At 38.6% G+C, this 13,343-nt stretch overlaps 1 protein-coding gene across 1 annotated transcript; it reads right to left on the reverse strand.

Annotated features, from left to right (window-relative positions):
• Window positions 1-361: 361 nt before the first annotated feature.
• C8H3orf49 (chromosome 8 C3orf49 homolog) lies at window positions 362-7,770 on the reverse strand. Its single transcript, XM_072421216.1, has 5 exons — window positions 7,739-7,770; window positions 7,010-7,335; window positions 4,691-4,821; window positions 1,441-1,551; window positions 362-615 (listed from the first exon to the last, which is right to left on the reverse strand). Exons 1-5 carry the CDS (start codon window positions 7,768-7,770, stop codon window positions 418-420), a joined length of 798 nt encoding a protein of 265 aa, XP_072277317.1. The 3' UTR covers window positions 362-417.
• Window positions 7,771-13,343: the final 5,573 nt, after the last annotated feature.

Here is a 13,343-nt window from a genome sequence, read left to right on the forward strand (position 1 = left end):
GTGGCTCCTTGTGCTGTTTCTCCCTCTCCTGTTCTGATCTGTGCTGTACATGAACTACAAGAACCAGATACCAGGTCAAATTCAGGTACCTAAACCGCTTGCATACAAAAATTATTTATTAATGAAAGCATTCTTTAATGCATTTTTGCAAAAATAGCAAAGCGTCACACAAATCTCCCAATTTATTAATAATTAAGTTTAAGGAGAAATAGGGTCTCTCTAATTTGCTGTTAACAATGGTTTTTATTGTAATATATTAGAAGACTAATAACTGTGTTTGTGACTTTTGTTTACATGCAGAAAGAGAAGACATGCAGATGAGACAAGCTCAGTGTTATTAATTGCAAACTTTAAATATTAGCTTTGTCCATCAGCTCACAGACTGGCAGATCTCAGATGTCTGCATGGTACAAGATCCTAGTAACAGCAGCAGATACACGGGAAACAGACGTTCCTAAATTTGTACTTTCTGGTGTTCTTTTTGGAAACTCTCTGGAACTGCTTTGAACACTGAAGTATTTCATCGCCTAGAGACTGACACTGACGTAATTCCTCGTGTCTCTGCTCCAAGAGCTTGTTGGATTTTTTAGCAATTGTTTCAATAAGGTCATCCACCTGTAATGTAAAAGGTAATGCGTTATGCTACAAGTCATTTAGCTGGGGGTAATAATCAGATATATGGGGTCTGCTTTACATTCCTACTCTGCAGCACGTTTCCCAGGGCTTTTTCCTAACATCCCTTTGTGTCTTGTTCTAGTATATATTTTCCACTTGGACCATTTAATCCTCTTTGAAAGCTATTCTTTCCAGCTTGCTGGAGGCTGCTATCACCATTCTCCTTGGAATGAATGGGGCCATGGTGTATATGTGCGCAGGTCGGAAACCATTTTTTTCAAGATTGTGCAGCCTCTGACTTGGTCACACAGTGAAGATTACTGGAACAGGGAGTGGGGTAAGCATCTATTCAAGTGGCCTGCATTTTGGGCAGTGGAGGGGCTGGGTAAATACAGGACTTCTTCTAAAGGTTCAGTAAGCACTGATGAAGGGGGGAACCTTAAAGTTCCTGAAATGTGTTGTTAATCCTAGAACTTAGTTGGTGTTCTCTTGTTCCACACTTTCTTGAACTGCCTTGGCAAAAGCACGACTGCCTAAAAACTATTAATTATACTCTGGAATCTCTTGCCATTGGTCCATACCACCATGTGCTATTCCCCTGGCAGTCCTGCCAACCAAGGCCAATGCCAAGGGTGTTGGCAGAAATGCTAAACTGATAACCTATGCCTGTTATAAGTACATCAGACAAGCAATGCCCCATAAAATGTATCTATGATTGGTAATAAAAACAATTTTACAAAAATTTTAGTGTTCCAGCCTTGCCTGTTACTACGTTCAATAGTATAGACAAGATATCCCTATTATCCCTTCAGCCTGTGAGTTTACCTGCATTTGTAAGCCATGCACTGTGTACTCCGACTGCTGTTTCACCTTCTCTACAGCCTTCTTCTTCCGTCTCATCAGTGCAAAATGTTTCTTTTTAGATGAATATGAACCCTACATAAAGGAAAAAAAGCCATACAATTCACAATAGCCAATGTACTTTAGCTGTAACTGTTAAAGTGTAAAGTGCTGTGCAGCATAAAGTAAACCTTTACTGTGGCCCTTGTAGGCAATGTAACAGGTTCTCTTTATAGGAGGCACAATACGCTGTATAAATCAATCCAGGGCCAGAGGCTATGCATTCCCTCTAGGCACTCAGGCTTGTTGATGGATCCCCCAGATGCTAAGTGTTGTATTGTGAATGGCAAGGGGGGCTTTCTCATGCTTCCCCTATACGTGGAATTAGATATAGAAGATAAATACAGAATTTTTACTGAGTATTTTTTAAAAATATATATCCTGAAGTTTTTGTTTTAGTTTTTAGTATAGAGTAGGGAATAGTTAAAGCCCTGTTGTCTGTGTCTGGTTTGGGAGATTATCTTCTCTTGTCCTCTCCAAAGTAAGGCATAGCAGTGACCTATAGAGCTGCCCCCTCTAGAAAATGTCCCCTCTCTTCCTCTTTTATTTTTTTCAAGTAGTGTTGCTGTTTGAATATGATCCAAACATCTGAAATTCAGTTAAGTTTTGAAAGACCTGAACATTTCTCTGTTGGAGCTGGTTTGTGGTTTTGGTACATGGCAGGTTACTGCTGCCGATTGTGTACAATCGTTCACCACCAACACTGCCACTATTAAACATTACTAGCCCTGACACCACAACCACTGTATGAGCATTCTCATTGGCTGGCTTGGTTGGTCCTGCTACTTGACGTCCACCAACCATTTAAAATGCTCATAGTAGACGTGGTAGATAGAAAATGTACACAGAAGGCAACTGTTATCCGTGGGTTACTTTTAGGTGCTCACAAATGATGCTTACCTTACCAATCAGGAAGTTAGCAAAATGCATTTTGGTTCAGCTTTTGCAGAAACTGAACTTTAGCCTATGTTTGAACATTGCAAACTGAGCAAAAGCATATTCAATGGACAACTGTAAAAGTTTGGTTTTTCTGCCACTTTTTTTCCTGTGGCAATGGTCACCAAAACAAAAAAAGGAGGTTAAATACCAACTGAAGACCTCAACAGAAAAAAAAGTTTAAGGAGTTTTAAGCATTCATTATCCTATCCAAAAATGTAAAAAATACATTGTTACTTTGCCTTGTATGGCCAAATAGTAACATGAATTGTGGAATTCCAGGTGCAGGTAATATCACAAGTAGGAAAATAATCCAGACTACTATAAAATGTTCATCTGAGGTTGTAAAGCACTAACCCCATATTGCCATTTCTGGGACAAATTTATCAATGGTTTTACTTTAATGAGCTTTTCATAGCTGATGCTAAATATGAAAGCAATAACATGTATAACCACAAGATGGCACTGTGTGATCACTTGATATGTATTGTATCCATTTGCTATGATGTTTAGATTTTTGTGCTCCTGATGGGTTTTTATTGTTAAGTTTATCCAAGATATTACACACAACACTGAACAATACATAGGAAATGTCCCTTCTGTATTAAAATATTGCTACCTATTAACAATCAGATTATTGTGCAATGCTGGGTATCTTGTCTAATGCCATTCTAGTCTGGCTAATTAGGATGGCTGAAGATCAAACATGTAAAAGAGGACCAAGAAAGATGGGAGTACCCATGATGGAGCAGGGACAGGTAAGTGTATTTGGGTAGGTAGGTTTATAATATTGCAGAAGAGACATCACCTGTCCTGTCCTGTCATCACCTGCAATAAAGTACCTGCCTGGTCACAGATTTCTTATTTTTATTATATAGTTCTGCTTTATTGAAGACCATCCACTAAAACCGAAGGTCTACTTTCCCTGTCTGAGCTGCTCTACCTAGTGAACATGGTGAATATGGAGCAGGCAAAATTTTTCAAAGACATTCCAGGTAATATTTATGAGGTGTCAGCTACTCTGCATTCACCAGTAATGTAATAAAAGGATGAGATCATCTTCCTAGGCACTGTGAGGCACAAGATATTTACCTCTACTAATAGTGATTTAGGAAGGGGGTAGGTGGTGCAGACTTTATGAACCATTTTAGTGGAAGATTCACTTCCCAACCACACTCCTTTGTATCTATAACTTCAATGATATAGCTTCATTTTTTTTGTGTCTTTGGGAATGTGTCCCCATTTGGCCAGAAGAGCATTTGTGAGGCCAGGTACTAATGTTAAATATAAAGATCTGGCTCACAATCAGCTTTCTAATTCTTTCTATGGGTGTTGGCAAGGGTTGAGGTCAAGGTTCTGTGCAAGACACTCACTTTCCTCCACAATTAATTCATCAAAGCATGTCTTTTAATAAACATTAAGCTGCCTTTCTCAGCCTTTATTAACATAGGGGAACCCTTGAAAAAACTTTTAGGTCTCAAGGAACCCTTTCTATAATTACTGTATCAGGTGCTGGACACAGACTACAGCTGACCCCTGTGCGAAATCTACTAGTTACCCCCCACCCCGGTCTCTATCTTTATCTTTTCCTCGCTATTCTTTATCTCGCTCGCTCTTGTGTACCCTCAGTCAGCAGGAGTCTCTGCAGCAGATTCCATGTTCCTCGCCTGCAAGCTGCTGCAGGGCCTACTGCTGGCTAAAGATTGTCCAGGGGCCACCGTTCAGCTGCACCTCCATCTGTGCACCCCTGACTGTGTTCACAGCTCACAGTATATTAGTGTGGTGGTCAATAGGAAGAATGCCTCTTACATTGCTGGCCATTGTGAAAAATGTCACTCTCATAGATATCCAAAAAGATCATTGGTGTCACTGAACTGACCTGGCACAAACTGCTCATTGCTCAAGGAATGCTAGCAACCTCTGGAGGAACCCTGGTTGAGAAACACTGACCTAAAAAGTCCATTTCCAAAGTAGCAGAAAATATATTAAAAAGCACTTACATGTTGTACACGGAAGCTATGAATAAAGCCTTCTGTCTAAAAGGCATGAACGCTAATAAATACATTGTGAATAAATCTACATTTTTTATAAAGGAAGTTTCTGAGATTATAGGATTGTTTGAGTTTTTCATTCAATTTTGGAAGTGTGTAGTACATCAGATGTTAGTTGGGGAGGAATAAAAGTCCATTGAACATTTAGTCATTGTATAAAAAGCCATTCAATATTAATAGATTTGTACCTTCTGCAGGCCGGTAGGAAGTGAGGTGACAGACACGCGCCTTGTTGTTCTCTTGGAGCATACAATAAGTTTGTCCGCCATCAGTCGCTCCGTCTCTGCCTCTACAACATCAACATCCAGCTGGAGAATTGCTTTCAAAGAAAAAAAGTCTTATAAGTGACGCTCAGCAAATACCAGTAAATTGCATTTCAGAGGTGAAACTGAAAGCTACAGGACCTTATTTAAGCTATAGGGTGGGACGTTTTCATGCAGGAGCCTTTTATAGTCTCAAGAAACACAAAGTGTAGTTTGTTATGCAGTTATCAATGTCATGCAAGAAGTTCTTTCTAAAATGTCTGGCAGGGAAGGAAACCCAGTCTTTCTCTACTATAGATTCACTTTTTCTTGCTGTTCTCCATATGAAAGGAGAGTTCATGAGAGTCAGTCTGCTCTCTCCTTCTATTAGCATGCTTCTGTCACTGCAGAACACCTGATTGGCTCATTGTGATGCTTCTCCCTTCTATGTCCAAATTCTGGTGTACAGGGCCTACAGGAAGCTGTTACCATATTAACACTTCATGCATTAAAAATATACATTTAGTAATGTGATATAATTTTTTATATCTACTTGAAGGCCAGTTTTAAATGAATTCAAAGTGATATATAATTAGGATAAAAAATGACAGGTCTTCTTGATTAAAGATTAGTTCTGAAAAGGGCAGCCTTTCTAATGTTTTTTAGATGAACACTAAAAAGATCGGCGTAATGTTAATATTACCTAAAACCATTAAAAAAAAAAGTAGTGTTCCATGTGTAATACTGTATGTGTACAATTTTTGCTCATTACAAATGCTTCTTGCCTTGCAGTGCAGCATAATTGTGCTTTCTTATCCCTTCTCACCACATAACTCTATGAGCGGGTGTGGTGTGGCATGGGTGGGAACACTGCGCCCTCACATTTTTCAGGAATGCACTCGTGCCCACTCTTATTTTGCAAATAATTTTTTGGTAATCCTATCTGCCCCCTGTTGGGTTAGAAGAAGGATCTCGTTGGGGGGGCACTGGCCAGAGCCGCGGACCATGTTGCCCGTATAGAATTGCAGGCTGAGGGTGGTGGGCGGGTTGTCTCTTTGAGCCTACAATAAGAGAGTGGGCAGGTGCTGGTATCATGATGTCACTCTGGGGGAAATTTCTTTGAGTAACACAAAGGCAGGGGTGTAGTGGGGCGGGCATGTTTACTGTGCCCCCTCTTCTTTTTGTATGTCTACACCCCTATATATGAGTTAGCTGACTCACTAAAATCCACTGGCTTCACTCTCTATGTTCTTTCTACATACATATATGTACAAATATCTATTTGTAATTAAAGCATAATAATTTTTGCCTACAATATAAAATAACGTTTGGTGGAAATTCACCTTTGTTACAGTACAATGTCTAGGTTAAATACCAACCAGATTGTTTCTTCTTGGCCCAGTTGCTCTCGTGTAATGACACATGAACCTTGCTCACTATTTAAGTGCTTGAGCTGAGATTTAACGCACTCCAAGGAGGTAGGACTATGACAGCCAGGGCTCAGAGGGAGAGGGTCCAGAATGAGAACCCTCTCCATCTCAGCCCAGGCTGTCATGAACCTTCTTCCTGGGAATGCATTATAACTGAGTTCCAGACCTCATGGACCGAGCAAGATTCATCTTTAACTACAGGAGAGCCATTCAGCCCTGAAGAAAAGCCTAGTTAGGGAAGAAGGACAGTTGACTGGCCATACGACTTTAGAAAAAAATGGTATGTATACGATTTTTATCATAATAAAAAAAATTAATGGCAGCTTCAAAAAGTTCCCTGTCTCTCGGGTTGACAATCTTGCTTTTAAATTTGAGTTAGTGATCCAAAGTATTTTATTGAAGGCTACCTGTTCCACATCAATGAATAAAATGTATTATCAGCAAAAAAACAACGGGACTACATTTTTAGCTGGAAGTCTACAACAGCAATCCCTATATTTAAATGTGTGTTCCCAGTCAAGTAACTTGGACCCCTTATATGGCAAAATAGGTAAATCTCCATACCACATCAAGGCATCAATGTGACTTTTCCCCCATCATTCATCATGTTATTTACTAGGCTGTCTAACAAGGAACAGTTGCAGACATGATAACCCATTCATGTTTTTCTCCTGGAACTCTTAGGACACTTAGGTTTAGCACATCTCACCCACAATAAGAATCTCACAGTTGTGTTGAGGTCATTGGTCTACACTTCATTTTCACACTTCACTTAGAAGACACAAAGACCTTACAGATTCCAATTCCAGTTCTTACAAACAACTGACCATCTTACCAGCCTGTGATATCCTTCTCCTTGACCTCTTGGCTGCCTCTCGTGTCAGTGGCAGATGTTGAATTATTTTAGGAAGTAGATGCTGTTTTGGTGACATCAAGGGTGAATTACTCTTAGAAGCTGTGGCATTGCTAAGTTTCATGGAATTGGGTTCCTTTACTTTGGAGTGGATTATTCTGCCCAAGAAGAACTTCACTTTATGACCGAGACCTCTCTTCTTCTGCTCCGAGGTTGTGAAAGATCCAGAGTCACTGTCACTGATTTGCTCTTCCTTTGGGACCAGGACATTTTGGTTTACCAGATTCTCACAAGCAGCTCTATGCCACCTAAAGAAGACAAGATGTACCATAGATATCATAAATATAGGAATTGTAACTAAGATCCTTTTCATCAATTGTATTCTGAAATGATGAGACCTTTTCAAGTTTAAATGATGGTCATTAGTTTGGTTTTGGTTCTGGATGGTTATACAACAATTAACCTGCCTATAGCTCAATTAATTTTTTTTAGAATTACAGATCTGAAATGTCTTATCACTTTTTGGGACAATTAGGTATTTTCCAGCCTCAGAAACACTGGGCCTTACTTACTAAAGCTCTCCAAGACTGGGGAGGATACACCACCATAGAAGAACCTGGGTGATCCAGCACACCTATAAAAGATTTCTTGCTATTGGTTGTCAAATATTTTTAGTTGTGGACCAGATCCTTTCCAGGTTTGCTAGATCACCCATGTTCACCTATATTGTCTATCTTCCCCATGCTTAGAGATCTTTTTTTAAATCAGACCCAATGTGTTATACTAGACATGCCCCTATGCAATTTGTTATATTGTTTTTTTGATCAATACAAGAATAAGTTTTAATCAATCTTTTTCATTTACTAAAAGTATATAAAATACTATCCACTTAACATGAATAGTGAAAAGTTTTATCATTATAACCAATTTAAATTTTGATTTAAACTCGAAAAGGGGTTTTATTTTTCTTATGATGGTTGACAAACCACCACCCCCACCTTGCCCAATCACATAGTTAATCCAGGGGAAGGCAACAAAAAAAACCTGGTACAATTTGCTCCAACAGGAAAAAAAAATCCTTCCTGTTCCCGTGAGTCAATCGGATATTCCCTGAAAAAACAGTCTCCTATCTTTACTTTAAAGCTTTAATCCCCAGTTATATTCTGTGCTACTTGAAAAACATTCAGCTTTTTCTTAAAGCAATCTATAGTAGTTGCTGAAATTACTTCCTGAGGGAGCCGATTCCACATTTTCACAGACCTTACAGTGAAGAATCCCTTCCTTATCCGGAGCTTAAACTTCTTTTCCTCCAGACGCAAACAGTGCCCTCTTGTTCTTTGTAATGATCCCAAAGTGAATATTTGGTAAGAGAATTCTCTATATAGACCATTTATATATTTATACAGGGTGATCATATCCCCCCTTATACGTCTCTTCTCAAAGGAGAATAGATTCAGTTCAGCTAATCTCTCCTCATAGCTGAACTCCTCCATTCCTTTTATTAATTTAGTTTCCCGTCTCTGCACTTTCTCCAACTCCACAATTTGTGAACTAGACTGCATATTTTAGAATACTTTTAGTTTGGCCGCTACCCCATTTTCATCAAATCAATCAAATATATTGCATAGAGTATCATTTAAGGCATAGGAGGTAATATTCAAATGCTGGGACAGATGGCCAGAATTTCTAAAGGCAAAACATCTACTCCCAGATAGGGGATTCAAACAAGATCTGACACTGCCTTACATGGAATGAGGATATTAAACAACCCTCCAAGTGGAGCCCCCTTATCCCACTCTCGGGTCCCATAGCTTCTGGCTATAGTTATCCCACTAGACACAAACCCAAATCTATCAGCCCAGGCCCTTATGCCAGACATCGTATGGCAATTTCCTGGTAGGTATAACCACTTTTACTCAGATTTCAATTGCACAAGCAGATAGTTTATTACAACCCAGCACCCAAAGCATATATTTATTGATACTTCCCAGCAATGTACATTCTCTAATCAGAATTTAGTCTTATAAAATGAAGCAAGGAATCTGCAATATCTTACAAAGAAGGAAGGAAAGTCACAGAATTTACAGACCACAAAGAGAACAGTGCAAAAATGCAAATACAGATCAAATAGGCCTAATAAAAACAGACTAGCCAAAACGATAACTAGATCTGTCAGTGAGAGAATAAGAGCACCTAAAATATGTAACTGCACTGGTAAAAAAATGCAAAATATTTATACTGCATACTCCAAATCTAAACTCCTCCAAAACAACCTAACTTTATGGTATGAATGGTATAAAAATATTTCACAACTCATATGTAAAGACAACTCATACGTAACTGAAATTAATTTATAAATACCAACCCAAGAAGAAAAATATAATAAATTGCAGCTTATCAGTGTTTAGATGTGTTGGTTGCATTAGTTTTCTTTTTTTCAAATATACTTTTTGCTTTTCCTACACTGAAAGCTCAACCAATGTACTGCCCAGATCACTTTAGTATACCTTCCCACTTATCTTATAGTATTTATTCATAAATTAAAGGATAAACGATGACAATTTTTCTTTAGACAAAATTAGCAGCAGGAAGCTGACATGACAATGCCGCCTTTCTATACAGTACACTGAATGATTGTTGTCACCCTAGGACAGGATGTATTTAAGAAGCAGGATCACTAGGTGAAAATAAAGGAAACATTATTGTGTATACAAGACAGGTCCTTACAGTATTATAGCTATTGTAAGTCTGAAGAAGAGTGAGAAATCAGATACTAAAATGTATAGGATTATTTCTGGACAAATGTGTATGTAAACCCAAGAAAAAAAAAAAAAAAACAGCAGTCATTGGTAGTGATAGCTACATTCTGTTTTCTTTTTCAGACTTTATGCATTTTGGAAAATACAGAAAAATACCATTTGATCTCGAAGAATGAGACAGTCAAGGGTTAGAACACTTCTCCATAGATCCAATATGGTAAGCGAATGTTGACAATTGTGATCAAGAAGTATGTTATTGGTAGGATTATCCTAATGCAGCTGCCACATATAGGGATTTTTAAGCTGCAAAATATATAATTTTATGTTGGGTTTACATACACTGAAAACTTTCCATCTTTTCCTATCACCATCTAAATTCTATTAATACATATATACATATATCATTAAAAAGCCTAACTATTCTTAAAATCCTGTGCAGTTTTATATTAGTTCTGCAGTCTGTGCAATCAGAATTAGATTGTTATTTATAGTATATTTAAACCCAAAATTCATATAATCTATAACATGGTATTGTAATTTTGTGTTTGTATTTGTAAGCCATTTGCAACCCCTATTTAATGTACAGAGCTGTGTAATATGTTTACACTTTATAAATACAGTTTAATATTGGTAATAATATTAATAATAAAACACTTTAAAGTCATTATTAATGTTTTTATATCCTCAACCTCCATTAAAATAATTCCAAGTAACCGTGCCATAAAGGTCCCTGTGCGGGTATTATCTGCTGGCAGAGGCAAAGTTCTCTCTCTGTCAATCACTCTCAGTCGATCTGATCCTTTGTCATACTGTCACAAACACTTTCAAAGGTGACATAAAGCTAATATGTCGACACTTATTGTGCAAGGATTTTCCACTGTTGTCACCATCAGTAAATGATCAACTGCACTGAGGTTCAAAAAAGGATGAAAAAGGCAGAAACTAGTATTTTGTAAAAGAAAAATACATGATGATAATGATATGATGATACACAGTGCAAAAGCAAACTGAACATCATTCAATAAAGATTTGGAGCTACTTTAAAGCATATCTGTCTTTCCAAATAGAAAAAATTGAAAGTTCCAAGCAAAAGTTAAAGGAATTACAGTTTAAAATTCTGCCTCCCATTCCCTCTGGCCACCTATCTTCTTGAAGAGCTGTCAACCAAGGAATCTTCTACATTCAATATTGTGGGATGTCTGGTCTACTCATTGCAAGTGGTGATTCCATCCTCCAGCCCCAATGGTACAACAGGGCACAGCATGGCCGTAGAGGCTAAGGAATAGAACTAGGCCAATTGGAAAGACCAGGCATCCAATACACCCCAAAGGATTTTAAAAGCAGAAGATTGTTTGCCATAGTTCTTAAAGAAAAACAAAAAAACCCAGAAACTTTTCTTTTCCAATTTAAAGGTAAAGTTATGCCTTAGTGCAGACAATACATACCTAACCATTCCCTTTCTCTTTGACTGGGGAGAATTTGACTTATTCTGCTGTAAAAATTTAGCTCTCCTGAAGAGGTTTAAAGACTCTGATGAGCTTGATTGACGTTCCATAATTTTCCAAATTGTTCATGTCCTTGAGGATGGCACAATATCCAAAATTTGTCCTTTTCAGTTCCCAAAGTCATTGGTCCGAACTTGTCATAGTGCAATCACTTAGCCTGGGTAAAAAAAAATTGTTGTTGCAATTCCACTCTGAGGAGCAACGTTGCATTGGTTGTTTGCAATGACCGAGGGAGAACTTTTCCCAAACTTTCCCCAGCTTTAGTAGCAAGTGAAAGATTCATCACTGACTTGTGAAATTCCGTTTACATCGCTGATCTATACCAGAAATGAACGCACAAGTCTTTGAAACACATATGGATTGTAATGACGGTGAACATAGAGTTCTGTGTCTCCTATGTCTCCTATGAGCAAAAGAGAAACATAAAGATTAATTATTGAGATTTGGGAGCTAAGTACCACTTTAAGCTTTCAGCAAAATACAAAGATTATCACTGCTGCAGATGTAGGTGCTGAATTGTTGACCTCCCTATTGCTGCAGATGTTGGTTGCCCTAAAGTAGATTTATTTTTTTAGATTGGGATTAGGGAAAACGTAAAGCCTATGTACATTATTTGTTGCTGGCTGTGTTTTATGGGGAAATACCCCTTCATTTGTCAGAGACACAACATGTAAAGGAAAGCTTCTTCTGAGACAGTTGTTACTGTATAAAGTATACCCACTGGAAAAGTTCTTCTTACTCTTTTTTTCGGTGACAGTTTTTGGATTATGCTTTGGTAAACTAGTCAAAAGCACACATGGAGTGGGTGAATATATCTAGAAGGGACCCAGATAGAAGAAGAACCTTTGAAGGGTTCTTCTAACCCATCTAACCCAACCCAATTTGGACCAAGAGACAAAGACCAATGGATGTCTGGGGTCTCCAAATTGTAATGTCTTCGGGAGAACTCTACTCAATCCCATATTTACCCTACTTTTACTCTTTTTTTCCCTCTCCCTACCCCTTCACTCTAACCCCTTATTGTTTTAGGTGTTATGATAATGAAAATCTTTATTGCAATACATTGAGTACCTCAGTGAGAACAAATACATATAAGAACAGTCAATGAAGGCTGGATTCACAATGGAATCCTGGACAGTCCGTGGCACCCCTTGGAAGAGTCTGGTACATTGATACATAATATTCCAAAGGGTCTTTATTGGATTGAGTTCTGCGGAATGTGGGGACCAAAGGCATTAATGCCTTTATCATCCTGAAACTGCCACATAAAGCTGGGACAGCAGTCAAAGTACCATTAACTAGCTAGTGGAGGTCTGTGCGGCCCTTTAAGGGTATTCCCCCTATACTATGCAATTGTACCCATTATTTGTACATAAATATGCTGTGAATTCTAGTGCTGCATAAAATTGCAAATAGACTGGCAAGCAATCAACAGAGATCCTCCGTGATGTTTTGTTCCATGTAAAAGCAACAGTTGTGCCAAGCATGTGCCTTCATGCATAGACAAGACTTAGAATTAAAATGGTTATTTAGGTCTCTACAATCTTGGCAGAAACTGCTGGATCCTCTCCATGTTTATTTCACCAGCTTTGTCTGCTTTTCTGTAACCTGACCTCAGCCTGTTTACGACTACATCTACAGGTAGCCACTTGGCTTGACATCAACCAGCCTTGAACTTGCTCTGTTAGCTGTTCCTGCACTGAACCCGCCTATTACATTTCACCCCTGGTGGGGAGAATCTGGGGGAAGGACCTGGTGTCACCCTGCAGCAACGTAGTCTTAAAGCCACCAGAGTTACCAGTCCATCACACCTTAGAATTGTTCCAAGAAAGACCAGGTGTAATTTAGACTTTGCGATTAGGGTAATCCCATGGCACCTCCCACGGAGTGAATCCATAACATCATCACTAACCCACTGCTAAACTTTTCTTGCTGGACGATGTTGCAGGCACCATGGCATCTCTTGACTTTCATGTCTGTCGCACGTGCTGAGTGTGAACCTACTCTCATTTGTAAAGGGCACCATTAGCAAAGTTGCCAATTTTGGTGTTC

The sequence above is a fragment of the Pyxicephalus adspersus genome, chromosome 8 (assembly GCF_032062135.1).
Source record: "Pyxicephalus adspersus chromosome 8, UCB_Pads_2.0, whole genome shotgun sequence".
Taxonomy (NCBI): Eukaryota; Metazoa; Chordata; class Amphibia; order Anura; family Pyxicephalidae; genus Pyxicephalus; species Pyxicephalus adspersus.